This window comes from Betta splendens, chromosome 16, assembly GCF_900634795.4.
Source record: "Betta splendens chromosome 16, fBetSpl5.4, whole genome shotgun sequence".
Classification (NCBI taxonomy): domain Eukaryota; kingdom Metazoa; phylum Chordata; class Actinopteri; order Anabantiformes; family Osphronemidae; genus Betta; species Betta splendens.
Window position 1 is genome coordinate 11,787,764 of NC_040896.2, and position 26,987 is coordinate 11,814,750.

General features: G+C 45.9%; 5 protein-coding genes across 5 annotated transcripts; 2 read left to right on the forward strand and 3 right to left on the reverse strand.

The window, feature by feature from the left end:
- Positions 1 to 187: 187 nt before the first annotated feature.
- tapbpl (TAP binding protein like) lies at positions 188 to 2,727 on the forward strand. Its single transcript, XM_029129040.3, has 8 exons — positions 188 to 547; positions 768 to 980; positions 1,062 to 1,331; positions 1,425 to 1,625; positions 1,701 to 1,868; positions 1,945 to 2,042; positions 2,118 to 2,343; positions 2,469 to 2,727. Exons 1-8 carry the CDS (start codon positions 472 to 474, stop codon positions 2,534 to 2,536), a joined length of 1,320 nt encoding a protein of 439 aa, XP_028984873.1. The 5' UTR covers positions 188 to 471; the 3' UTR covers positions 2,537 to 2,727.
- A 580-nt stretch (positions 2,728 to 3,307) lies between these two features.
- On the reverse strand, positions 3,308 to 7,403 carry vamp1b (vesicle associated membrane protein 1b). Its single transcript, XM_029129102.3, has 5 exons — positions 6,911 to 7,403; positions 5,967 to 6,114; positions 5,725 to 5,883; positions 5,281 to 5,332; positions 3,308 to 4,796 (listed from the first exon to the last, which is right to left on the reverse strand). Coding segments are annotated over exons 1-5 (378 nt in total). The 5' UTR covers positions 6,913 to 7,403; the 3' UTR covers positions 3,308 to 4,779.
- A 1,681-nt stretch (positions 7,404 to 9,084) lies between these two features.
- Positions 9,085 to 10,527, reverse strand: mrpl51 (mitochondrial ribosomal protein L51). Its single transcript, XM_029129100.3, has 4 exons — positions 10,341 to 10,527; positions 10,049 to 10,144; positions 9,628 to 9,735; positions 9,085 to 9,465 (listed from the first exon to the last, which is right to left on the reverse strand). The coding sequence occupies exons 2-4, from the start codon at positions 10,137 to 10,139 to the stop codon at positions 9,269 to 9,271; spliced, it is 396 nt and encodes a 131-aa protein (XP_028984933.1). The 5' UTR covers positions 10,140 to 10,144; positions 10,341 to 10,527; the 3' UTR covers positions 9,085 to 9,268.
- A 2,599-nt stretch (positions 10,528 to 13,126) lies between these two features.
- Positions 13,127 to 17,304, forward strand: LOC114842932 (lymphocyte activation gene 3 protein-like). Its single transcript, XM_029129017.3, has 8 exons — positions 13,127 to 14,954; positions 15,048 to 15,168; positions 15,279 to 15,505; positions 15,594 to 15,851; positions 15,942 to 16,244; positions 16,346 to 16,597; positions 16,697 to 16,818; positions 16,986 to 17,304. Exons 1-8 carry the CDS (start codon positions 14,732 to 14,734, stop codon positions 17,079 to 17,081), a joined length of 1,602 nt encoding a protein of 533 aa, XP_028984850.2. The 5' UTR covers positions 13,127 to 14,731; the 3' UTR covers positions 17,082 to 17,304.
- An 11-nt stretch (positions 17,305 to 17,315) lies between these two features.
- On the reverse strand, positions 17,316 to 26,544 carry plekhg6 (pleckstrin homology domain containing, family G (with RhoGef domain) member 6). Its single transcript, XM_029128940.2, has 15 exons — positions 26,452 to 26,544; positions 25,016 to 25,205; positions 23,385 to 23,519; positions 23,021 to 23,158; positions 22,705 to 22,800; positions 22,570 to 22,620; positions 22,140 to 22,289; positions 21,471 to 21,581; positions 20,538 to 20,687; positions 20,324 to 20,458; positions 19,806 to 19,925; positions 19,581 to 19,713; positions 19,388 to 19,503; positions 18,183 to 19,309; positions 17,316 to 17,691 (listed from the first exon to the last, which is right to left on the reverse strand). The coding sequence occupies exons 1-15, from the start codon at positions 26,469 to 26,471 to the stop codon at positions 17,511 to 17,513; spliced, it is 2,853 nt and encodes a 950-aa protein (XP_028984773.1). The 5' UTR covers positions 26,472 to 26,544; the 3' UTR covers positions 17,316 to 17,510.
- Between the last annotated feature and the right edge of the window lie 443 nt (positions 26,545 to 26,987).

Here is a 26,987-nt window from a genome sequence, read left to right on the forward strand (position 1 = left end):
AAATCACTGACACGTGTCATGATGCGAATGACGTGAACATTAAGCAAATTAACTTGTATTAATCAATCCACCTGAAGCCTCTGGTTTACGAACCTGTGAGCTGTGAGCAGCTTCCTGGTGACCCTTGACCCGCTGCCTGCTGTTCTGTGATTGGACGACACCGCCGATCGCTTTCGCTTTCTCTCCTCCGCCGCCGCGCAGTGCGCATGCTCCGTGGACTCGGTTTCTGTCCCCCCCAATAGTTTACTGCGAGATTATATTATGTTTACGACTGTACTGTACGGATAGTGTAGATTATGAATGGGATGAAAGCCTAGGTTTAAGGAAATCGCCGTGGAGTCGCGGAATCCGTTGTTTTGAGCTGCTGAAATCAAAAGCGAAAGTTCGCAGCGGCGCTGTGGTTTCTCTGCTGTTATTTAGGTTTCTTCTGTCATGTCATCTGTATAAACAGTAAAAGTCAGCGTTTAATGTATGAAAAGACAGAAAACAAACTCAATGACGCCGATTGCAGCAATTTTGTTTGGATACTTCATGACCTGCGCTTGTGGTAAGAAGATCTTCTACCTTTGAAGCTGCTCATCGTAAAGAAGAAACACATAAATGAAATGTCCAAAACAATGTTGTTAAATTTATGTCGTATTTTCCTTGCAATAGTATTGAATTACATATAGGTTTACTACCAGGAAAGATTCAGATAATACTCAATACTTTAAGATGAGGTTTCCTTTATTTCATGTTAAAATGTTCTCTGCTGTCCCATGTTTCAGCGGATGGGGTTGCAGATGTGGTGCTGTCCTGTGACCTGGTGGAGGAGGGGGTCGGACTAGGTGGAATGGGAGGTGGAGCCGCCTTCACGAGGACCCCGGCTACGCTGGCCTTACGAGATGTAGCGGTCACAGCTGATGAGTCCCTCAAAGCGATCACTCCATTTATGCCGCCCAGAACCCCAGATCCAGATCTGCTGCTGTTTGAAACCGGAGGTTTTGCCCGCTTCCCCTATGAATGAATGCTTTGGTGTAACGTAAACACGAGCTGTGTTGAACCTCGTTACTTTGTGGCAGTGTCATCGCCTGAGATCCCCAACGCGGAGGTGTTGCTCCACGCGGACTGCAACGAGCAGGAGGTGATGTGCGAGATCAGCCGCTACTCTCCTCGCGGATCGCAGGAAGGCTCAGACCCAGCTTACTTCATGGTGTCTCTGGGCGTGGAGGGAGTCGACCTCAGCGCCTCGCTGATTCTGCAGACTGTGACGGTGGAGAAGAATCCATCCACACTGATACAAAGCAAACTGGGTCTGCCCCTGAGCCCGTCGGGCACCCTGCTGACTGAGGGTGAGGCCCAGAGCGTCACATCTACGCCTGACATTTATTTATTCAGCATCCGTCTTACTGCCCTTTTCCTACTTTGTGCTTTCTGTTGTTTAGTGATCTTCCTGGTGTTTTCCCACATAACATCTGTATCTGTGCCACTGAGGGGAGACGTCCTCCTAAACTGTGGCTTCAGGCAGCAGAACACGCCTCTTTCACAGGAAGTGGGAGTTGAGTGGAGACTGCAACACAGAGGAAAGGGGAGGAAAGTGCTTGAAATGCAGACAAGGCTGGATGATGCAGAGGAAAACACAGTGGGTAAGTGTTATGTGATTTATGTGTTAAGTTGAAAGGCCTTGAGGTGAGATTGTTTTGCCTCGTCTATGTTTTCAGTGAATGAGGAACGAACGGGCTCCAGCATGGATGTGGCCCAGGTTGTTGCCGAGGGCAACGTCTCTCTGAGTCTGACCCAGCTGAAGGTGTTGGATGAGGGGACCTACATCTGTACAGTCAGCCTGGGCCACTTTCACGCCCAGCAGGTCATTCAGCTGCACATAGTTCGTAAGTGTCTCTTCTAAAACGTCAGAGCCGAAAACGCAAGCAGTGCGTTTTTAAAGCCGCGCTTTTCTCTTTTCAGAACCTCCTCATGTCTCGCTGTCACAGGAGACGCTGGTTCTGAAGTCCCCCCAGACGCTGGCTTGCCACTGCAGTAAATACTACCCACTGGACTCCCAGGTCTGCAATGGCCACAAGCCTTTTTTGATTTACCGATTCCCAGGTTGTAAATGGCTGATCTCGTCTTCCGTCCAGATCGAGTGGTTTTACCTCTCGCCCGCGGACACGGAGCCGGCGGCCTCTCCAGACAGCGGCTCTCTGTCCAGCCACCGGCAGCACGGCGATGGGACCTACTCCCTGTCATCCCAGCTCACCGTGCCCACCGGCGTCGCCCCGGGAACCAAGGTCATCTGCAGGGTGTCGCACCTTACCCTGGACGCTCCGGTGTCTGTCAGCGCGCTGGTAAAACCCCCCGAACCAGGTGATTCAGTGCAGCTGCTGCAGTAACTGGCTTCACGTACAGATGGATTTTAGTGTGGAGCATTGACAGGCTGAGGGAATATGGTTTTTAAATATGGTTAACTGTTCCTTCCCTTTACTCTGCAGAGTCCTACTGGTACGTCCTGGGTTTCCTGGTCATCACTGTGCTTTTCTTTTACCAGGTTATGAAATAGGTAGGTAGAAAATTCAGGTTCAGTAAATCTTCTGACTTGAAGCTGAAGTTAGAAATTCTTTATTTTTGTGTCATTTGTTGCGAGTCTTTAAATTATTGCTTATTTTATTGAAAGACATCACTGCGCCGAAACTGTATACTTTTACTTTACTTTAAAGTCTGCTGTCTGTATAATATATGGTTTTAATTTGGTATTGAGTACTGTTGTGATTTTACATATTTGCACTAAGCCTGTTCATAGCCGGCGTTTATATTATCTCATCAGATTCCAGTCCAAGCATTGAAACATTCCCAGCCAGTTTTTAACACAGAACGGTGTCACTATGAACAGAGGCATCTGGGATCATACCTGTAGTTCAGTAATACACAGTAATCAGTGCTCATTCAGAAGTTAAATGATAAAACAGAAATTCAGCTTTAAGATCCACCAGTGATTTTATAAAGTTGCATTAAAACTCCTCAGGAACAGGAAATGTGTCTCACCTCATTGTTTTAGACACATTTGTATTTGCTGTGCTGTTGGTTCTTTATTGTTACGACTTTACTGTCATAGTTACAGTAGTTAATATGAATTTTGTTACACATTCAGTTTTTTCTTGCAGTGAAAAAGGGTGTGAGCAAATTATCTACATTTCTAAATTTCTTGCGTGTGAATAAAATGACATTGTTGGTTCTCATGTGTTGTGAGACTGTCGCTTGGGAAATTGTAGACACTGTTGTACACTGATGTAATGGAATTTTTAAATGTGTCAAGAAAAGGCTCAGCAGCAAATTTTGTTGTTAACTCGTTTATTGGCATCAGCAAAAGTGGGAAGCATGCGATTCATTTTGCATTTTCCAGTTGTAAATCATGAAGCATGTTCTCGTATGTCTGATGGTCACTAACCCGTGATGCTGTCGTCCAGTATCACCAGGTCATTATAGCTGATGGCTACATTTACGCGTAAACGCCCTTTGTTCATATTTTCACAATCGACTCCAAATCAGTATGAAGAGAAAAACGACCTTTACCGTGAAATCCAGCGATCCTCAAAAAATCTGAAGGAATTTAAAAACACGGTTTCAGGAAAATACTCTGTCTGTGTACTGTGATGCTACTCATTAAATACTACGCTCTAACTCCCTCTCAAAAGCACGCGACGTTAACAAAACTTGGCAAAGTCTTGAGTATCTCTGCTCTGCATAAGCGTTAATTATCGGATCAGTAAGACATCACACACGGGTCCTTTAAACCACTAACACAGGAAAACGTACAGTCGGCAGTAAGATTCAGGAAATGGCAGATACACAACTGGGCAAAACTATGGATGGACTACTGTCGGCCATGCAGGTTGGGAACAAACACGCTGGAGCTGTCGCCACAGAGGGTTGGGTTTCCAAATCAAACACGTCATCAGCTCGACTGACGTGGACGCATCCGTCTGTCAGAGACCTTCCTCTGGGCGGATCGTGTTGCAGTAGATTGTCTCTTAGTTTTCTCGTACAACTCTGATCTGAATCGCTTCTTCCTTTAACGTAAGGCTCTGTTCCCCCGAGCGTGTCTGTTTATCGACTGACTGGCAAATCGGATTCAAATGGGGCAAACGTGGGCTAAACTTGAAAAGGTTATTTGCTACAGTGCATTGAGTCACAAATACACACATGCGCACACATTAAAAAATGACGAGAACCTATCATTACATGAGCCTGTGTTAGTACGCAGCGTAGATGGGAGCAGTTGTGACAGACGGAGTGTGTTAGTTAGGCAAGTCGGTAACTATTTACAAATGTGGGACTCCCAAAGAAGGTTTGATGGACAAGCTTTGGTGCGTTCTGGATGGGAAGGACTGCAGACTCTTATTCAATCTCCCCGCACGCATTCGCCACCCGTGCACGGCTCCGTGGGGTGGGTTGAGCTCCGCGTGGCTCTCTCTCTCTCTCTCCTTCCTGCTCCTTCCTTCCCCCTCGCTCACTCCGCCTGCTGCGTCCTTCAATAATGCATGAGGTGCAGAGACGAGAGAGCCCGAGTGAGACCCGGCGCCCAAACGGGAGGAAAGCAGCGAGAAGGGAGAGACGGGAGCACAGGAACACCTAGAAGCGCTGCTGGGTTGTGTATGTGTGTGTGTGTGTGTGTGTGCAGGATGGTTTGATGGAAGACCGTGTGAAGAGAGGCAGGAGAGGATGGACAGAAGTGGCGCTCGTTTAGTTTCTCCTCCCTCTTGTATCTTTCTTAAGTCCATGTTCATCCGTACCGGCCGGCTGAGCTCAGTAGAAGAAGTACACTGGGAGTGAAGGAGAGACAGAAAGGAAGTTACTAAGACAAATCTGGAGGCACTTAAACAAATAAACCACCCTCAGCTCCGTTTTTTAATACAACTGTCTGTCATTTAATCATCTTCTTGTTAAAATAACTAAACTATGAGCAGCCCTTTGTTTTCTAGGTCTTTATAAAACTCATCTGATTCAAGAACCTTTCTTAATCCCAGATTAATTAATGAATTGATTCTTTGTGATTGCTATCAACACAGGCAGAAAGAAACAAAGGAAACCACAACAGAATGATGACAGATATGTTTTGTACTATACTGATACTTAAATTTAAAGGATTGTGACATTTCCAAAATGTTTTGTATTGGGGTGGGGGGGGGGGGTGTCCCAACTTAAACTGTACTGGAATAAATGTCCAAGAAATTAGCTGCAAGTTACAAAGAACCAGATAATAAAAGAGTTAAATAAATCTATTTAAAAAAAAGTAGTTCTACTCACAGAATATTATTCCAACCACAATGACTCCAATGATACCCATCATGATCATCATCTGAAATAAAGGGGGAAACACATTTATTTTTGTTACCTCCTGATCTAAAGGAATCTGAACCGTAACTATTTCAGATCTTAGAGTAGTCAGGTCCTGTTTAGAGATTCTCTGTGCTTTAGTTGTATAATGTCTTTAGCATGTTTGAATTCCTTGTAATAACTCCTCTTTCCAGTTTCCCCTGAAGCGTCTGTTCAGTGCTTCACAGCAGCTCATTAATGAGTGATGAGAGCAGAACAACAGCATCCGAGCAGAAACTGTGTTCACCTCAGTGCACATGATTACAGACAGTTTGATGCATTAAATTCTGCAACTATGATTTGAATCCACACGTCATACTAACAGGCATACAGACAGTGCTTCACCAGCTAAAGGACCCCCACCAAAGTGCCCACCTTGCAGTTCTTCCACCAGTACTTGTTCTTTAGCTTGGCTGCGCAGCTTTCAAACTGTGAGGCTCCGGCCTGGAGCGCGTCGGCTCTGTCATCCAGCTCCGAAAGCTTCTGGTCCCTTTCCAAAACCTTGTCCACATTCACCCGCATGATGTCCACCACCTACCCCACGAGATGAGAAAGCATTTGGCAGCGGTACGGGGAGGAGATGACGAGCGTGCTTAAACGAGCGAGTCAGGCCTCACCTCCTCCACTTGGGCCTGTGTCTGCTGTAGCCTGCGGTTACTTGAGGTGTTTGGTGGGCCTGGAGGTGCGCCGGCTGGGGCTCCGTCAGCACCTGGGGCTCCTGGAGCGCCTGGGGCTCCAGCCGGGGCAGCAGCATCTGGGGCAGACCTGAGCGGAAGCGGAAGGGGATTATTTAATTAGACACAGAAGCTCCTGAAACCATCTTAGGTTAAGGAGTGAATGAAATATGTTCACCTGCAACAATTAAGACAAAGGGAAGATAAAGTGAAGGTGAGAAATTAACTGGCGCAAGAAAAAGTGAGAGCATTAGGCAAAAACCAAATATAGGTTACAGATGGCAGGTAATGAATAGGATGTCTATGAGGACTTTGGCTGTAGGAGGAGCAGTGAGAGAAATTAACTGGTTTTGTGATGTGGAGACTGCAAAGCGATGCACACGAAGCGCGAAAGGGTTAATCCAGCAGGGGGAGAGTAATAGGTACAGGAGGTTTAAAGCAAACGAGGTCCTCAGGAAAGCAACCACTGACTCAGCTGCTGGACACTTTCATGCAAATCACTTTGCCACAACTGGATGAGAAACATTTAAATTACTCCAGCAGATGAGGAATAAAACGTGCACAACCTTTATCAGCATTCAAATGTAATGGTTTCTACTAAATAATATGTATTTTTATATTTTATATATAGTTATAATAGTCAAAAGCTGAATTAAGATCTCCCTAATGCTTTACACTAACATCCAACAGCACCTCAATACATAATTCAGAGATGCTGTGACTGATGTTTTTTTTACTTGCGTCAGCAAAATCCATCAAACTAAAAGAAATCCTTTCTCACCCCGGTAAAAACATGCAAGGAAATGAACAGATGCCCCTGTTATTAGATTAGATATTCGTGTGTCGTTCAGAAAATAGTTCAACAGAAAATCCGCATTAATACTCACATTTTCTATGCAGCTGTTTGAAGTGACTCACAGGATGACGGGCTGAGGCAGAGGGAGGGTCTGAAGTACGACACGAGAGGGGAAAAAGCGAGACCGCGGGATAAAAGACGTGGGCACTGCTCCAAAATTAAGTCCAATCTTTAATTAGCGGAGAGATTAAAGTGCGGCGCAGACATGAAACAGAGGCGGAGAGTTTTGGCGCAGTGGAGCCGCTGTTCTAGCGATGCATTTATACTGTCCTGCGAGGAAAGTACCGCAATACCTGGATACGAAAACTCGTGGGCGATAATTCACTGTGACTGGACAGTAGAGATTTGAGTGAAAAGAAAAGCGATGCGAGAAAAACGTGCTTCTGAATTATAATCCATTCAAGAGAGTGCTCGACTTGCTGCAGAATTGGATCCGGCTCCTTCGGATGATGCGGAGTCCTCGCAGAGCTGCTGGACTGCAGTCAAGTGAGCCGTCACCCACACGAGCGCAGTCAAGCGAGAAGCCTTTTGTTGCGCAGTCGGTCTTGCCTTTACGGTACTGCTCCTATTAGCGCGTGTGGAGACTCAGGATTTGCGCACCTTGGACTTCACAGGCCACTTAAAATGTGGGTCCCTGTTATCCTACAGACTGACTACAGAATCTGAAGCATGTTACTATATGTTAAATCAAAGAGAAAGTCAATCCAACAAAAGATACTAAGATACAGTGTTTTCATATTAAGACTAATAAAAATTAGCTGAAACTTTGAAATGACTAAATAAACCTAGAAACAGTGGTAGCACAGTGTGGTCGTACAAAATTTAAAAATTGTTTTGTTTTTTATTTTTATTTAATGTGTAATACAGAAAACGCAAAATCATTGCACAATGACACAGTCTTTATAGGTAGATCATGGTAAAAAATCTATCATCTACTCTACTCTAACTAGACTAGACTTTACAGTGAACTCTCTTAAATTTATATTTACTACACAACATAATACACTGTTTCTAAGCTAGACTTAAAACTTTTAACTATAAAATTGATCTTTTAATTTGTAAAACACGAGGACTCATTAGGTTTGTTTATCGCGTTCTAGGTCAGAATATTTACATATCCGGTTAGGTCGCTCCAAATACCTTTACCGTAATTACTAGGAACGCTGCGCAACAAAAGCTGAAGCAGCAGCTGACTTTACTTGGCTCGCTAGACCGCAGTGAGTGACGCTGGGACGTAGCGTAGTAGACGCTTGTTTGGTTGCCTTTTTTTTCAAAAAGCTACTGGCAAATGTGTCCATTGTGCAAATTAATGTAAACAAACTCCGGTCGTGGAAATGCTGCTGATGCCTTTCGGCCGCTCCCTCTCTGCGCCGACGGACGTGCTTTTTGAGGAAGTGCGGTACTTTCGTGCGCGTTAGGGGTTGTGTTGGTAGGCTGCTGCAGTAATGCGTCTCTGCTGCTCCTACCCCACTTGGACTCGTAACGACAGTGCGGTACCCCCTCCTCCCTCCACGCTCGCAGTACTGCAGCTCTGTGTCGGATGGGGCAGGACGACACTGCGGTGGATGCCTACAGTGTTGACTCGACTGTTTCTGCTGCCTGGGATTCCTCTACCTCCCGCTTGCTGTCTTGCTGATGGAGTCCTCATGACTGTGTGCACATTGGCTTTTTAGATGTTCTTCTACTTTTGACTCAAGCCTTATATAATAAAAAAAATATATAACAATATCCTTTGTTAACATCTTGACAACAAAATAGGAAAAATTACTGAACCCTTGGTTGGCCTTTATACATGACCTTATCATCCAACATCCTGACCACACGGATGCACGCATGTACTCCAGGAATTATGCATTTGCAACATCCACAAAAGTATTCTTTCATATCTTGTTAAATCACTCTGTGATTAAATTTCAGAAAGCTTATAGCTCCTTGTCTGACATCAAATGTTTTAGAATGTAAAGCAAACTGCTTTGATTAAAAAGATAAACAACAATAATCAGCTGACAATTAACAAACGTTAACTGTTTGTAGCAAGTTAATTAGTTGCTCAACAAAAACTGCTTTATTTGTCAGCAGGACGAAGGTTTCAAATTTATTATATTCACCAGGAGGTGTCACTAGTGAACATTAACCATCCTTTGCCAAATCTGTTTTTCTGTTCAGTCATATCAACAATTTACAAAGCACCAAAAATTAAAAAACCACAATTTATTCATTATTTTAATGATTTCTAACAAAGTTTATAATATTTAGAGGTCATAAAACAAAGTTTTCTTCCAGTTTCCTGAATAAGCCATTGAGCTCAGTGAAAACATGAAATTAAGCTTTACACTCCAAAAGTCCAACAAGCCTCTCTGATGTATTTGCCAGCTTAGTCTGTTCCGCTTTATCGATGTTTACCAGTGCGGTTGAATCGTCTGTAGAGGAAGCGAATTCTCTTCTCTAAGTTGTGTCTGTCCAGCGTCATCATTCGGTCCCCCACCATCCTCTTCTTCCGAATTAAACGCTGCAATTCATTACCCCTGAACGCTTTCAGCCAGCAGGGGGCCACAATGAGGTCTTTGGGGTGAGCTTTGAAATCTCCTGAAACAGAACGTGTGGAGATAGTTTCACAGCAAGTCAAGTGTTGAAAAAGAAAAAAACTTGATGAAAAAGAGGGACAAAAGCCTCCACAACCATTTAGTCCTATTTTATAGTCTGAGACAGTCAACTAATAATTGGACGTATCTGTTACAGAACACTTACCTAAGATGCCAATGTTATCATAAACTCCGAACATGCTCTTTTTCTCAGTCCACCTGTCCACCTTCTTCAGCTCAGGAATGGCGTGCATTCGGATCTGGCAGCACGTGCCTGCAGACAGTACATTATTATGAGATAGTATCAAGCTAGTATCTTTGCACATATATTACATTTAGAGGTACCACAAGTAGCACATAACTGATCCATCAGTCAACATTTAAATGTAGTTCCAGTTGAGCTTTTGTTGTATATGGTGTTTTGTTTTACGCCACACTGAACTAATTTTTTCTTCAATACTATTAAAGTAAAACATGTAAGAAATATCACTTGGAGCTATTATGTTTAAATGATGTGACGTGTGCAGGAAACATACTGGTTTTTACACATTAGCAGTGTCTAAAACCAGTAGCAGTAAGTTACTCACCAGTAGAGATGGCCCTGGCGGTGTGCAGCAGAGTCCCAGCGGAGTGACAGAGGGCAGCTCCGGCTCTCAGTAAACCTCCCAGCGACGACATTTCCACTACGACAGGACGTCAACAATACACTTAAGGCAGCAGCTAAACCACATATATCACTAGCAGCTAAACCAGTTAGCCGACTGATGGTTATTCTGCGTCGCCTCTGTCAACACGTTAGCACCGTTAGCTTTCCATGTACCTTTACGATGACCCTTAGCTAGCGAATTACTTACACGCCTCCGTTTGTAGAAACATTACCTGGGTTACGGTGATATGAGCAGTCTTATACCAGCGGAGCCTTTGTTCTTATCACAATTAATTAATCAACCGAAGCCTCGTGTAGACATGTAAAGACAATAAAAAGTAAGTCATTGAGACGTCAACATGCTGCAAGCGGTAGCTTCCTGCTTCTTCTTCTTCTGTTGTGTTTATTGGGGGCTTGCGTCCTCACTGTTGCACTACCGCCACCTGTCGACTTCTTCCTTTCCCTGACCCAGTGACATTTAAAAACTCATACACATCCTCTCCCCTTCTCTCTGATCCCCCAGCTTCCAACACTCTTTGGGCACACTTCTTTCGCTCCTGCTTCCCTCATACTCTTCCCCATTCCTTCCATTTCTCTCCTGTATTTGTCACACTCCATTATAACGTGCTCCACTCCCTCCACTTCACCACAAAATTCAACCTATGCTTTCCCCCTCCCCTTTTAACAATTTAACATGTTCCACAACCTCCTCCTGCTCTGTTGCTCTTTTCGCCACCCCGTCCACCCACTCGTTCCTTTTAATAACCACATGACCGGGAACCCACATTAACACGATCTCCCTTCTACTATTCTGACTTAATAAGTCCAGAACTTCAAACGACACTTCCTGATGGTACTTTGCTCTCTTTCCCCGTACCGGCTGTAACACTGACAGAGAGTCACTACAGATCAAAGCCACCCTGATTGCAATCAATTCCACTACAAATATACTTAGATGATCAGAGGTTCTGACTTCTATTTCTTTTCCTACAGTTTCCACTACAACTCCAACACCTCTTTTCCCCAACTTTTGATCTTTGGTCCCATCGGTGAATACCCGAACACACCCCTTGTACTTCATATCAACTATATTATAGAACTCAATAACAACATAAAAATCCTCCATTTGGTTTTCCCTTCCTCCAGACCCAACTCCACCCTCACCTCTTTCTGCCTCCATAAAGGACCTTTAGGGATGTAATTCTCCATCTCCATCTCCACCTCCACCTCACCAACACCCATCTGTCGTGCCCACTTGTCACCCTTCCACCCACAGCTTGCCACCCCTACTTTCTCTCTCAGCACCAGTCTAATACGTGCTTCTCTGGGTAAGTAGCATCCTTCCCCTTCAGGCTTACCCAGTAGTTCACAGCAGGTTGCTTTCTTCTGAGACTGAGGTATGACACCAAATTGCACCGTCGTCTGCAGAAAGAGACCTCCCCAAGCCCTTATCCAACCCACTAAACACACCGTTGATTACGACATTAAACAGCACAGGATTGACCACACTGCCTTGCGGTCAAATGTGCTGCTGTTTGCTTTTCCGTGGTGCGCAATTCGTGCGACACTTACGGTAACACTGTGAACAACGGAGATGATACTACAGCTAACGTCCTAAAGAAACATACTGTAAACTGCAAAATATCAGAAGTTTTGGAATTTACTGTGCATGTTTGCAAAGACTCACTGATTAAATGTATAAAAACACAATTGGCCTCTATTCTGTTTCTATTCTATTCGTCAAAGGACTGCGATAACCTCCTTGTTTCCTATCCAATCAGAGCGTGGAGGCAAATTAAGGTCACGTTATTTTACTTGTAACATTAGCCAGGATTTGTGCGTAATTTTAAGGCCCTAAATTATAAGTGTAAGCATGGTAAGGCCCCACTAAGTCATCAAGTACAAATCTGGTTACGCATGCACAGAATGGTTTATGCATGCACAAATCTAATCTGACCCTAATGATGTAAAGTATTAATGTATTTCACTGCCACCAGATATTCAAGCAGCTTTCTTAGTCACACACACACACACACACACACACACACACACACACACACACACACACACACACACACACACACACACACACACACACACACACACACACACACACACACACACACACCAAGCCTGACACTTTCAGTCTTACTGTTATAAAGAACAGGGCGGAATATTTTCTCATTTTCAAAGAAACAACTGCAGCTAAACGGATCTATCTGACTCTTGCTAAGACGTCAGCATGCGTGTGGAAAAGCAAAACATTATTAAACATTAGATTCCATTCAACTTTGGCACAACACAACAAGCCCTGTGCAGAGGAAGATGCAGAGTCTTACTGTAACTGAGTCTGCAACGTTGTACTTTCATTTACATCTTTAGTGCACATAGTTTACCATCTTATGAAAGGACACATAAATAAGCTTCACAGTTTCCACCCATATAAACGTATGTCCTAGTGAAATGTCTACTATGCTTTTTTTTGCATCTAAACTACACAGTCATTTGCCTTCGCCGCTCAACAAAATGCTGACTTGAGAAATTTAAAATTTTCTCGGCAGAGCTGCATTTTTTATCGATGCTCTGCTTCCTCTGCCAGTAAAACTCAGTGGAACATTATATTTTATCACCTACACATATGAACACTATGATCATCATGACAAAATATACCACAGATGTGCTTATACTAATCCAGAGAGACAATCATTGCTTATCTGAAATTCAATACTTGTGAAATGTTAAAATTTTATTAACTATGTCCCCAAAACTATGTCTGTGGCAGGAGAACAGAAAACTCAGTGAGAGGTTGAGACAGGAACAAACTACTCACATGTCAGCTTCTAGCAATCTGATTTGACTATTTTCCAAGCTCATCCTTATTAACATAATCATCTACATCCCTCAAGCTCATAGCTCAATTGTTTCCATGTGAGGGGCATTTTCCTTCTCAGTCCCTAAGCTCATATTCAGATACAGACAAGGTGACTAAACATCAGCTGTAGGAAGGAAAGACCACTTCACTGCGAGTGACTCACACGAGCCCCCGAGAGCGACATCCAATAATATGTACAGTTTAAACTGTTTTTTTTTTTATTCACAACCCACAACCCACAACCTGTAACAAATATCACGTCAATTTCAAATTGAAAGCTGGCACGGCTTGATGTGAGGAGGGTGAGATGAAATGATTGAACTTACAGTATCACTCACACAGCAGTCACATGGCTGATACCAAGGAAAAAGTCTGAAGAAAAACAGCTCTGAGGTTCCACCTACACGTTCTCAGGCGTGTGAGACCTTCTACCACATCTATCTATGTATCTATCTATCTAACTATCGATCTATTTGTCTGTCTGTCCGTCATTTGTATATTTGTCATTGTGACCCTATGTTTCCCTCCTATTAATGTCTTGGACCCAGATCCTTATCTTGAAAGAATAAGATGCGTTTCATATTTCAATTGAGGCCTTGCGATGATTTGATGCAGTTTTACAGCTTAAAAATAAACACTAAAACACGAACCACCAAATAAACTAAAATGAAACCTTTTCTAACTTGAGATTTCATGTTGTATCGTAAGTTGTACTGGTAACATTTTATGCAACAAGGTGATGTATTTGTTTTGCTTCTTCTACTCTACAAATAAATGTTTTTTTAGTTTGTCAAAGAAAAGCTGGAACTTCTAAATGAGGCATGTTATGTTTATGAAACATAACATAGTGTATGTGATTTAACATTATATATTAAGTTCACATAAATCAGCATGAGTAGCTCGTCATTCTACTTCGGTGGGGACTCAACCATTGCTGTGTTTTTCACCTTCCACCTAAAGCTTTTAAAGATCAGTAGAATGAACTTCAATCTACACATTTGCCCCCTGTATGTTATAATCTTAGTCTTTTCAGCCCTTTTCCTCCATATCTAAACGTCTAACATCTAAACATCTATCTAAACTCTAAGCAAACGTCTGCCTGGCAGTGTAGGCCAGTTTCTGACTTAGCGACAGGGAAAAGTAGAGAAGCGAGAACGGAGGGGATGATTCACTTTCATGCATATCCATTAGAATGAGACAGTGGGTAACGGCGTGTCCCTGTTCCCATACTGGTGACGACGGTGATGTTGATGATGCTCACAGTTGTGAGCAAAGCAGTGGTTGCGAGCGCAACTGACTGGCAGTGACGGAGGAGTGGTTTAGTGTTGCACTTTTGCCATCTCGGTTTCAAAGCAACAACTAGCGCTTCCATGAATTACACAGAGAGCATTTGTAAACAAGTAGTGCTCACAGGGATGCGGAGATACGGTTTATAGAGGAGTTTACTGTTAATTTGACTAGAAGCATCTCTACGAAGGAAAATGTAGATGTTTTACACACGTCCAACGGGGCTTAGATATTCTGGGACATGTTTTGTCCTTCTCTGCGATCACCATGTGATTTGAAATTATTTCGTATGCAAAAGTAGATATTACATATTGTTACAAAAGGTGCTTGATGTGAAGAAGAGACTGGCGTGAAGACTGAGAGAATCCGTGGGAGGAAGTGGGTCTCCCTGTTTACATCGCTACAGTTTCCAGGCTGACAAAAATCAAACCGCATCAAAGCCTGGCGTGTAGCTTAAGTCATGTGATGAGAAGAGGAACTACCCGACACTCCGCCCCCATCACCTCCTACTCCCGTATATATGGCTCATCAGCCCTATATACGAGCTCAACACCTCAGAGAACACGTCGGACAAAGAACGCGGGGAAAAAGCTGCTCATGAGAGGATTCATTCGCACAATAGTGCGTCAAACAGAGCACAAGATGTTGAAGTATTGCATAATCCTGGTTCTTACCCAACTGATCACAGGTAACTGATTGGTTTTCTTACATTAAAATGATTGACTTACTATATGTCTTTTTAAATCACATTTTCTAAAACAGTTGTATGTTTGTTTCACAGGAGGTCAGTGTGAGGTCAGGGAGGTTTTTGCTGAAGAAGGCTCTGAAGCTGTGCTGCCCTGTAGAAACAACTATCCCTCCATCCACTCTGTCGCTGTCGCATGGAGTAAAGCCAACCAAGGGTGAGGTGCCGCCTTTTGGTTTCATGCTGATGTTCCGCTTTGTCAGTATGCACTCTTCAACCTCAAACCAAAACTCTGTACGCCAATGACACTGGACTTCTTGTCGACAGCACTGTTTGGAGGAAGCAGAGGAGCGGCCTGCAGTACTGGGGCGCGGGCTGGGCCCAGAAGGGGTCCCAGGCGTCCCGCGTTCGATGCCCCCACTCCCAGTTTGAAAAAGGCGACTACAGCCTTCAAATCAACGGCGTGACGGAGGCGGATGCGGGCTTTTATTCCTGCATCCTGGAACTTGGAGGACATGTTGTTGAAAAAGTGGTGGTCCTCAGAGTGATGAAAGGTAAAAAAACACCAAAGACAGTGCTGATTCATTAACGCTATAAATCAGCGATTGACCTTTAACCTTGTTCCTGTCTTCTCCTTCACAGTGACCGTATCTCCCTCGGTTCCCATATGGGGAAAGGAGGTGTCGCTCACCTGTAACGTGGCTTCGTGGCCCTATGGGTCAACTGTGCAGTGGCTGTTGAACAACAGGCCGTTCAGGCGTCAGGCCAGAATCAACTCTGACAAGGACACCGGCCACGTTGTGAGGGAAAAGGCGAGCGACAAACTCACAGGAAACTGGACCTGCGTCGTCCGATATAAAGGTGAAGAGGGCCGAGCTTCGGCGCGTGTGTCTGTGAAAGGTGAGATGCGAAGGAATCAGATATTTGAGCTGCTGAAGCCTGTTTTATCCAGGATGGGTGGTTTCAACTCCTTCTTTCTTCCACCTGAAGGAATCATCCAGCCGTTCGACGACAACACCAAGGTGTACGCTGCCGTGGGGTCTGCGGCCGCGCTCCCGTGTGTCTTCTCCGCTGATTTAACCCCTTCCTCGCCGGGCTGGGAGAAGCTGAACCCCGGCTCTTCCCTCAGCCGCCTGCCTGCCTCGTTCTCTACAACCTCAGGCTCTCAGCGGCCCTGGGACAGGTCTGCCGCCGTGAGAGAGGTCATGTACGACGACCAGGGGAGGTACAGGTGCTCTGGGACAGTACACGGGCAAAGGCAGACGCGAACCATGCAGCTTGTGGTGGCCAAAAGTAAGCAGACGCGCGTCCTCTCAGCCACTCGCTGAATCCTTACCTGTTTAATCCTTAACGATTAAGTCCTTAACGATGTAATTTGTCTCGTTTTCTTTCAGTTGACAGTAACGTCTCGAAAAAGGGGGCCGTGACGCTGACCTGCCAGCTCTCCGACACAAGTGAGGTCACAGAGTACGAGTGGGTTCATGTGACCTACGACCTCAATGGCACGCGGTCGCTTGAGTCCGTCCAGAAGGGGAAAATTCCTACTATCAGCAAAGTGTTGGAGCAGAACCAGGGCGAATGGACGTGTCGGTTCTATGGGAAACAGGGCAGTTTGGGAAACGTAACGGACCACGTTCAGTCGATGAGTAAGTGGTAGATGATGTGCTGTAAATGAGATAACAGACTATATTTATTGCATTAACTGGACTGAGTTGTACCTGAGACTGACCTGTTTCCCCTCACAGGTGGACTGAGTGGGATGAAGTCAGCAAGAGCTTCATACAGCACTCCTGCTGTGGTCATGCTCAGTTTTCTCCTCCTGGTTCTGCTGCTGATTCTGGCTCAGATGTACAAGAACTACCTGAGGGTAAATATCTGCAGTATTTCTAAGACTAATAAAATCAGAGATCTTTGTATCATATTTGTTTTTTTGGTAAAACACAAATAGGAAGACAGTAAAGCTCAGTTTAATCTAATGAATCTAATTAAGGTGCATTTGATGTTAAATTCTGTTTCTCTTTTTATTCTCAACAGAGGAAAAGGATCCATCAGTACCCGGCGCTGGAAACCATCGTTCACACCGTCTCCAACGAGCGCGAGGAGCGAGAAAAGAGCCGAGTGAAGAAGTAGACGCTCGATCGCAGGGCGACTTTCACACAGCTAATCGGGTGGAACTCGCCTCCTCGCTTCATGCTGGGAGATTTTATTTGCACAGATTTTGTAAATATTTTCAGACAAGATGTAGCAATACTATACTATTATTACAAATATGTTATTCCTGTTGTAAATGTGTTGATTTATGTGAAGACCTGTGTGTATATTAAATAACAGAATGTGTTCTAAATAAAGTACATTTCACATACGGAAAGATGATTTCATTTATTATTTACAATTTAAATGTCACAGAGGAGCGAGAATGGAAATTAGATATAAATAAAAATACAGACATTTCTAAAAAAAGGATTTATTATACCTACACAAAACGCTGACTCTGTATTATTATCTGGGCAGCATCCAGTGGTATTTGTGCGAGCTGTCTGTCCGTGAGCTCCGGCTGAGCTACACCTGGCTGCACTCCCCCTCCTCGTGCCCCGAGAGCTGGGGGATGTATAAATGGTACAGGGATCGGTTGATGTCCTCCAGAAGCCCGTCGCCTTCGACGTGATACATGCACATGACTTCGTTGTCATCAAAGCACCAGCCTGTCCAGTCCACGTTCACACCATCCACCAAAGCAACACTATGAAAAGACAAGGAGGGAAGGATGAGGGTCCACCGCACGGTGTGTCTCTGCAGAACGGCAGGTCTTCATCTAGAATGAAACTCAATAAATGCTGGTTAAGTAGGATTTCATTCTTGATAACTATATATTAGCAAAAGTTAGCAACGTTAGCGATTAGCGAAGTAACCTAGAATTTATACAGGTGCTGCATTAACCATAAGAAGGTGATTTAGTTTAAAAGGACTTACGTTGAGCACATGTTCAGTATAAACGTGTTAATTAGGATTTAAAGCAGCTTGATGTTGTGGTTAGAAACATGGAAAACCCTTCAGGGTAATTTTGGGTTTCCATTCTCACATTAGCAGTCTGTCCATCTGCCTACTCCTCACTGAAAACTCATCTCAGTAGTAGAGAGGTGACGGAGGAAAAAGAGGAATGCAAGTCAGCGGAAGCAGCAAAGTGCGCTGAGTCCGGGCCGCTGGCCTGTCTGAACCCCATGGAGCACTAACCTGTTCTCCCTCTCGTCACTGTCCTCGTCCACCAGCTGCTCCTTCCACTTCATGCTGACTGAGGCGGCGCCGCGGCGCACCAGCTTCACCTCCTTCTCCGCCCCCTCTGAGTCTCCATCGCTGGCGGACGGTGAGCGTGCAGTGTAACGTGCAGGGGAAAGCGGAGGGTACCTTGAGCTCTGATCGGCCATTTTAGGGCGATGATCTGGCTTGAATCCATTCCGCTCCCTGTCCTTGGCTCGTTCCAGGAGACCTTCCAGGATCGACGGGTGCTCGTTTAGATACGGCTCCGTCTGCGTGTCCCGTTCTTGGGGCGAGGTGGACATGACGGCGCCCCTTTGATGACTCATTCTGGAGGCACTGTTTGGATCAGATAGCGTTTGGGAGTCATGCATGCTCCAGAACATGCCTTGGTTTGGCTTAAGGGAGCCCAGCTTGAGCACACGGTGTGAACCTAAGCTTTGGCCGAGGGGGGTTCTCTTTGCGTTCAGGTTGAAGTCCGAGTCATTATTGAAGGAAAAGCTGTTGTGTGACGCAGCCACAGTCTCTGATGAGCCCCGGTTGGACACCTGACCCTGAAGGGTGCTGACCGGCCTCTTCCTTTCTAACCCAGGTGACCTGAGATGTCTGTGTGGCCGCCACGTCCCATTAGACGTCCCCATGTCGCCCGGTTCACTGTTGCTGGAATTTCTCCTGGTGTTGTGGCTCCCAAGCGGAGAATCGGAGTTTCTCCTTGTTGTTGTTTGTCTTGGGTACAGTAGCTCCCAGGATGGAGCGTCTGGCTGAGAAGAGCTATCTTCGTCTGTTGGGTAGTCAACATCTGGCAAGTCCTCCACTAGAATAGTTTGACCTCCTGCTGGGGCGCCTCTGAGCAAACATACAGTGTTCCCAGGACTAACACTATCCACAACCATTTCCTCTTCTTCCTCCATCTCATCCACTCCATCCGTTACGAGAGGAATCTCTAAGGCCTCAAGAGTGAGCTTCTCCGATTCTGTGAGAGATTCTGTTTCCGTGTCCGAGTCCTCCCCGTCAGCTTCGGGAACAACCTGGGCCTCCGGCTGGAGGCGTTTCCACGTCTCCATTTGTCTCCTGGCCTCTGTCGCTCTCAGGCCTCTCAGCGTTTCCTGACAAGGCGACACGACAGCGCTGGCGTCACAGGGGCACGCTGCGCGGATCACGGCTCGGCATGTTTCGCTGCTTACCGTCGCCTGTTGGATGCTGGAGGTCCACAGGGAGCAGCTCTCCGGTGTGCTGGCGGTGAAAGCGTAGACGGTCATCGCGCAGTGCAGCTCGCCCACCTCCACTAGAATGAAGGAGCCTGAGGAGATAGAGCGGCAGCGCGTTGTGGGATCGGGCACAGTTTGCGACTGGGAGCAGCGCAGCTACAGTACTCACTGCCGTCCTTCAGCGCGACGCACTGGGTCCTGTCCAGAGCGAGAGGAGGCCGGACCACCTTCAGCCGCTCGCCTTTCTTCTGGGCTTTGGTCATTAGCAGCACATCTGAGAAAAGCAGAGCCACCACCTCCAGCTGCGTCACAGCGCGAGGAGCAAATCGATCAATAGTAGAGATGAGATCTCTGAATCGATTAAACAGGTGCACAATGTAATGAGAAGCACAACCTTGTTGTCCTTTCTGCCCCGGAGCTTCAGGTTTCCCTCCAGCAGCAGCTTCCGGACGACGCTGGGACCCAGTCCACTGATGGGGCTCGTCAGCTCGAACTGGCAGATCTCTTTTACATGCTGTCAGAACAACACACGGATGTTCACCAAACATGAGAGATCGCATCACATACAATGAGAAAACAGAACAATATGTAGAACAGTAGATAATTATGCTAAAAGTTTATTTATTTCTATACTGTGTGAATGAAACACTCTCTCCCAACACGTTAGTCTACATTTACATGACGGGGATGCAGCCTGCTCTGATCAGAGACTGAAACAGTGACTTGGACTTCCGTCATCAGTAACTGTGTCATGAACACCTATGCTTTTCTCACTGTGACATGTCCTCCGTGGAAAATGCTGATAGCTGCTGCGTTTGCTTTGATCCCGACGAGGCCTTTGTCATCGGTAGTCTCTGATTAACGCGCTCTGTTTCACAGAGCCTCGGCTGTGGTGAGTGCGCAGTACGTCACCTTGTCGATTTCTTCACTGATCCCCTCCACCACGTAGCCCTCCACCCTCTGAGCAGAGATGGAGAGAGCCAGCTCCTCGTCCTTCACCCTCAGGTAATCGTTGATGCTGGTCAAAAACCTGTTCACGCTGGATAACTAGGAGCAGAACCGCATGGTTAAACGTGCAGTGGGTGTTTGTTGAGGTCCAATAACGCGTTGGTCGCGGGCTCCTCACCATCGCTCTGAGCGTGCGCTGCGTGCGGGGGTCCTGGGTGGAGCGGAGCACGGCTTTGAGCAGCAGCGGGTACTTAGTGATCCTCTGGTGGGGCTTGGCCTGCATGTCCCCGAGCCGCATGCGGTCGCACTGGGGGTGAGTCTCCACCCACTGGACAGGACAAACGCACAGGCAGCACAGGCCACTCCCATTAAAAAAGGCCTCGGGGGCAACGCGCCGGCGCGTCAGCTTTCGTCTACGAACACTCGACTTGTTGGAAAGTCAACTCCGCTCCGAGGGGCTGCGCAGCGGTTAGTATTGGAAAAGGCTTGACAAATTAAAGCCACATCTACCAAAGCGAAGTTCACCGCAGATGTTTTTGTTTTGTGTGATGGAGACGAGCAGACCCTCCACCCACTACGAGCACTTCTTAGCAAGATGCATCTGTAACTGCTCAATATCACCTCCCACTCAGGTTGACAAGTCGAGGGCATGACATAAATAAAAAGGTGTCTGATAAGCACATTTATAGTGGTGTGACCTATCACCTTCCTCCTGCAGACGTGGCTAACGCTGCGTATGGCTCCTTTGATGAAGCTCCTCTTCATTACTTAGACTTTTCTGGTTAATTTTCCAGAGCGCGTGCAGCGAGCGCTGCTCGTCTTTCAGGCACCTTTCTCAGAAATGTCCTGCACTAGAAATCCTTCAAACCGCTCTCGACTGAATCATTTGGAGAAGTCGTCGGTGTAAAAAAAAAGGTTGCCCTTCAGGAAGCGGCTATGACAGGCCGCCCACAAGCTTATGAAACATCGCTAAAATCAAAGAGCCACCATTAATAGCAGAACAGTTGGTTATTACACTGAATTCCACTCACACACTAACCGGGTCAGCGTGGGTGACCTTTAATACCTATATTATAAATGAACTCGAACGCATCACTTGGGCTTCATCTACCTGAATGTACGTTTGGAAATGTGGATTGTTCTCCATCTGCTTGCGGGAGAACTCGAGGTTGTTGTCCTCCTCCAGGCAGTAATGCTTATAGGCGTCGAAGCGCTGGTGAAACTGCAGACACAAACAAAAGGACGCTGAATCAGTGGAGGACTGAAAAGTTTTCACAAAGTTTCCCTGTGCTCACGTTAAACTGAAACCAAGCAGGAGATGTTTATGCACGTTGGGATGATTTAGTGATACAAGAACTGGGTTGTAGCCAGATGTGGGACTGATCTGCAGCTTACACCAGTTTGGTGGAAATTTGAAACCTCCACTGCTGCTAAAATGAGAAGTGGCTTTCTGGTAGAAGGCGTCAGGTGTTCAGCAGCTGAACCTTTTTGTGCAGTCTTTTCAAGCACATTTGATGTTTCTAAATTAATTTTACTTTCAGCCCTCACATGTAACAGCACTTGACAGCACATCATATCTATCATGCATGTGTGCAAAGTAACTGGCAGCCGTCCTGAGCTGCGCTTCAGCAAATTAAAGTTTCCCACATTAGTCTGAACAATGAAACAATCTTGAACAAACCAACCCATGGAAAATATTAAAAGCTTTGTCAGCAAGCATCGATGCACGGGCCTACGCCCTCATGAATGGGGCCTCATCGTGCAGACAGTGCGCTCGAACCTGCAGGCAACCGGCCTCCAACATCAGCGGGTCGAAGGGCCTGCCCGTCCTGCGGACCTCCTGCAGCATGGGATGGACCACTTCCTGCCAGAACAGCTGGTGAGCGCTGAGGACGGCGGGGAGGTTGGAGAAAAGCTGCTCGGGGGTCACCTGTCACAGAGGGACGTCACATCAAAAGCAGCCACGGCAGCGCTGCGCTTCAACCCCCCCTGCTCTCTGACAGTTTCCGTCCTCTCAGTGGAAACGCATCGCGCTGAATTTTCCACTTTGTGCAATGTATGAGCGCCAGCGGATGTTTTCATAGTGCTAATGTGTGTCAGTGATATGCAGATGAGTGGAAACGGGCCTCGCGCCACACGGCGGGTCTGTGAGTGCGCCAGCGCAGACGCGGCCGCAGACGCGGCCGCAGACGCAGACGCGGCGCACTGACCTCCAGGAGGAATCCGCGCTGGCGCAGGTGGACGAGCGCCGCAATCACCAACTGCGGGAGGCAAAGACGGCCCGGTTAGAATCCTGCGGGAAAGCCCCGTTCAGGTGCGACATACACGAAAAGAAGCGCTCTCACATCTTTGATGATGATCAGCTTGTTGATGTAGGTGAGCTCGGTGTGGACGAACTCCCACAGCGCCTCCTGTTGGTGCCTCTGAACCTTAGCCAGCGTCTGGGGGGGGGGGGGATCAAACTTTTAGTTTTACTGAAGGTGAGTTTAAAAAGGTCTTGCTATGCAACTATGCAGATGCAGATTTATTTCGTTGCAATAGGATTAAACTGGATTTCATACGCCAGAGGATGCTTTGGCCCAAAAGGATTGAGTTGCACAATAAATGAACTATTAACATAGATCCTGGTTTGGATCAACAGAAACGCAGGCGTGCTCGTACTGAGTGAGAGTGAACCAGCTCCGTCCAGTTCTTCTCCAGCGTGGTGCCCTGGCTGTGCTCCCTCCAGCTCCACTTCAGGCTGGCCGGCACAGCGTAGGCCTGCAGGGCCCGCTTCAGCGCGTCCAGCTGACCTCGATCCTGACGGGTCGGGGGAGACGGGGCGGCGTGAGAACCGCGAGGCGAGCGTGACAGGAAAACACCACACCGCCGCCAATCACAACGAATTCCGCAGGAAGCTCGTTAAGAGTCGCGCTGCATTTTTGTGGTCAGTATTGAAATGTTTGCCGTCAGTTACTGAGTGGGCGATAAAGCGGTTGGAGCGAGTCTGTTTCTACACGTCAGCATCTGGCAGCGGAGCTAGTACCTCGGACGGCAGGTTTTTATCAGACCCTCCCTGGTTGAACAGGGCCTGTCTCAGTGCTGCTCTGGGTTTCCCTCCAGCAGAGGATCCTTTACTCACTGTTCCGAAGTCAGTCACAAGCTTCTGCCTGGTTCGTTTCTGGAACAAGAAACAAAAGGAACTCAAAACGATTGTATCAACAAACAACCATGTCATTTGGCACAAAATACAGAATATTTTATGCATAATATGTATAAGCGCGCACTATAAAATAATGCAAATTAAAATGAGTTATTTCACGGAGCATGTCTCAATTTGCATGAATTGCTCATATTTAAATATAAAGACAATTCACTGTCATTTAAATGTTTTTTTAAAAAAAACTTAAATCATATAAAACTATTTCTGTTTACAATAAAAAATAATGTGCAAACTGAAATTTTTCTAAATTTTATGTTTAATTTAGAACACGGACTGAATTTATAGAACAAAAAGACAGATGCATATCTGAATCTGCAAATGATTAAACCCATACGCAGTGTAACGCCAGCGTGCTTTCAATGGAAACAAGTGAGACCATGTCACGTTTGCATTAGATAATATCTGGCACGCACAAACAAGTTTCTGGTCTGTGCCAGATAGTATCTAGTTCTCATATAAAGGTTTCTGATGCATGGCTGATATTATCTCCCACTGCCCGAGTGCCTCAGAATTCATCTTGCTACTGTTTGTACTGTATTTCACCAGTCACCCCATCAAACACTCGCTGTTGAACGCAGCCATAACATAACACGTGGTGAGGACTGGGCTGGACACCGTGGCACGAGTTAATGGTGGTTGTATACGTCTAGAAAATCTTGTTACAGATGTTTTAGACTCTGGTCAGATCCATTTCTGCTCCTCCCAGTGGTTTGCACCCTGTCGTGAACCTCGTATTTACAGTCATTAAAGCTGCTCTTGACTGCCACCTTCCACACTATTCTTGACATCTGTTAACTGATGATGTTGAAGACGATTCTGGCTTTTTTCCCTGTTTAAGGACGCCAACATGGCCACATCTGGAGTTTTCTCTATTGGTATTACTATTCAGTATTATTATGTTGGTCGGTCGTCCAAATATCTACAGTACAATATATGCAAATAAAGCCTTTGCTCAAAATGGCCATAAATACAACAGATGCCATATTTGTGTGCAACAATGGTGATTCTAGACATTGATCTCATATTAAATGTTTTATTTATCTTAATTATCTTATGCTCTTTTAATAACGATCATACAACTGGTTTTTTAAACACTTCCTCAAACTATGACCTGTCACTCATATCATTTCGCAGAAGCACATTATGCAGTTTTTTGGCACGCAGACAAACTGGCTGATGCGTAATCAGTGACTGACAGTGAGTCGCTTTGCAAGGCTGTAAATTTGAATTAGGATCATTTGCCATGAACACACTCATCCCTTCAGACATCAGCTCACGCCCACGTTGCCTTTGTGTTGCCTGTGAACTACGCGTCATGTACTTTCTTGTGCGTAGCAGAAACAAAACAAGCGCTGTGAAAACCTTTCTGTCATTGAAGTGGAATAAAGAGGAAATATTTCACTCCATCACAATGAATCATCTTCTCTACGTCCCACCAGTGTCCTGTCACTTGCCTGGTGGCCGATGGTGCTGAACTTGTGCTTGTCTGCCGCCCCCTTGTGGTGGTTGTTGACCTCTGCAGCTGCTGTCGTCCCGTTGACAACATCTGGCTCTCTGCCCTCCTGGTCCCGCTCCCCGTCCACGGTGTCCTGCCATTTGTCTTCCATCGATGACTCATGTCCTCCACCGCTGTTGACATGAAGGCTGAGGACCCGAAGACATAGCACAGGGTTGGAGTTCACCACAATGCAGATGTTTCAGAGAAACAATAGACTGAATCACGTGACAGTGTGTTTTGTCACACAGCTTTACCAAAACTCTTTTCAGGACTAAAGCTTTTTATAAAACATGGCTTTGGTTCAAAAGTTTATAGTTTTACCTTCTGTATCAAAGGCTGTATATACTTCAACTATTGTTGTCTTTGTTTAATTGTGTTCATGCTTTTTTGTGTTTACAGAGTTTAAAGCAATGATTAAAATTTTCTAAATGTGTTGCTATACCTGAAATCTAAAGAAATGATCAAACCCCTTTCTACTGCTTTTTAATTTATTACATTCATTTCATTAACCTGCACAAAGTTAGAGCAATAATAAATAAATAGAAACACAAATGCACCTCAGCCTCAGCAATAAATCAGTGTGCTGTTGATGTTGTGTCTGACTGCTGATGTATCGTAAACACTACTGTAAAGTAAAATATTGTATGGCCAGTACAAGAATAGAGCAGGATAGAATTTACAAAACAAAACAAACCTTGTTGTCCCTAAACCTATTCTGACATTTCTGACATTATTATTGTCGTTGCTAGTGACACCGGCATAAAGCCGCTCCATTACTCCGCTGACCTTTCCCACAAACCTCACATCACAATCTCCGGATTCGAGTTACCACAAAGAATTTGCCTGAAATCTCAGGAATCATCTGTGTTTGCTGCTGGAGCCGGTACAGCTATTAGAGGAGCAGTGCTTTTACCGGCAGCTGAGTCAACTGCTTAGAGGAGGCAGTGGGCTTAACTGATGATATTCAAGTTGTTTTGAAAAGCCCTTAAAAAAGCAAAGACACCCACATGAGCAAACAGAACGCAGACAGCTACACTGAGCTAATCCCCCAGACACCGAGAAGGAACTGAAACGAGGGCTGTCATCACACAGTCATATCCACCTATAAACACTGACAAACAAGAGGGCCGTCTGGTCCTGGATCAGCTTTGATCTCTGACTCTGGTACGTTTAAAGATAGAAACGGGTCAACAAAAAACAAGCCTCGTGGTCGTTTTATAGCCTCAGCAAATCACAAAGTCGAATCCCACAGAGGAGTCAACAGAGCCACACGAGAGGCAGAAGCACACAGATGCTCTGGAATTAGAGGGAGGAACACGCAAAGCGGGATATTATTCATCACTCCCTGCGTTCTCTCCCCGGCTTCTTAATAAATACGATTATCCACTTTACCTGGGCTTGGTTGGATCCATTTTGTCTCACACAGTCATGTTTGCTTTCTGTTGCCTTCCTCCTCCTCTCTCTGGCTCTACCTGGCCCGGCCCCTCCCTCCCTGCCTTCACCTGCACCCCTCTGCAACTGGCCTGACGGGAACAACTGGATTCTGCCGCCGGCCAATCGGCGAGCGAGGCTGGCTAATGCGTCGCGCTCAGCGGATCCCCTCCAGCGTGTTGTGTCTGGCGTCGTTTCACGCCGGGCCGCGCGCGTCGATCGCCCCCGACGAGCTGGAGAAACCGCTCTGAGGCGCGAGGAGGAGAGAGAGGGGCTGTTGCGTCTGACTGCAGCGACAGGAGGTCGAGTGTGGGGCTCTGAGGCCGTGCTTGTGAATAGGAGTAAGTGAGCTGGAGAAGCCAAGGAAATCTAAAATAATCCACCGCCGACTGGAAATATGCAGTTAGACAAATAATTAAATGTCTTAACTTCCCCGCTGGAATGCAGACAGGCAGGATGCTGCAACCTAAACGCCCGAGTGCGTTCACATCAGCTCA

Coding starts and splice junctions, on each gene's coding strand:
- tapbpl (XM_029129040.3), top strand. CDS start 472: ATGAAAAGACAGAAAACAAACTCAATGACGCCGATTGCAGCAATTTTG. Junction 548..767: donor CTTCATGACCTGCGCTTGTG/GTAAGAAGATCT, acceptor CCCATGTTTCAG/CGGATGGGGTTGCAGATGTG. Junction 1,332..1,424: donor GGGCACCCTGCTGACTGAGG/GTGAGGCCCAGA, acceptor TCTGTTGTTTAG/TGATCTTCCTGGTGTTTTCC.
- vamp1b (XM_029129102.3), bottom strand. Junction 5,884..5,966: donor CACAGGCCCAAGTGGAGGAG/GTGAGGCCTGAC, acceptor CTCGTGGGGTAG/GTGGTGGACATCATGCGGGT. Junction 5,333..5,724: donor ACTGGTGGAAGAACTGCAAG/GTGGGCACTTTG, acceptor CCTTTATTTCAG/ATGATGATCATGATGGGTAT.
- mrpl51 (XM_029129100.3), bottom strand. CDS start 10,139: ATGTCGTCGCTGGGAGGTTTACTGAGAGCCGGAGCTGCCCTCTGTCAC. Junction 9,736..10,048: donor CGCCAGGGCCATCTCTACTG/GTGAGTAACTTA, acceptor TACTGTCTGCAG/GCACGTGCTGCCAGATCCGA. Junction 9,466..9,627: donor TGATAACATTGGCATCTTAG/GTAAGTGTTCTG, acceptor GTTCTGTTTCAG/GAGATTTCAAAGCTCACCCC.
- LOC114842932 (XM_029129017.3), top strand. CDS start 14,732: ATGAGAAGAGGAACTACCCGACACTCCGCCCCCATCACCTCCTACTCC. Junction 15,852..15,941: donor GGCGCGTGTGTCTGTGAAAG/GTGAGATGCGAA, acceptor TTCCACCTGAAG/GAATCATCCAGCCGTTCGAC. Junction 16,598..16,696: donor GGACCACGTTCAGTCGATGA/GTAAGTGGTAGA, acceptor TTCCCCTCACAG/GTGGACTGAGTGGGATGAAG.
- plekhg6 (XM_029128940.2), bottom strand. CDS start 26,471: ATGGATCCAACCAAGCCCAG. Junction 19,926..20,323: donor TCAGTGAAGAAATCGACAAG/GTGACGTACTGC, acceptor TTGTTCTGACAG/CATGTAAAAGAGATCTGCCA. Junction 19,310..19,387: donor CCAGCATCCAACAGGCGACG/GTAAGCAGCGAA, acceptor TCGCCTTGTCAG/GAAACGCTGAGAGGCCTGAG.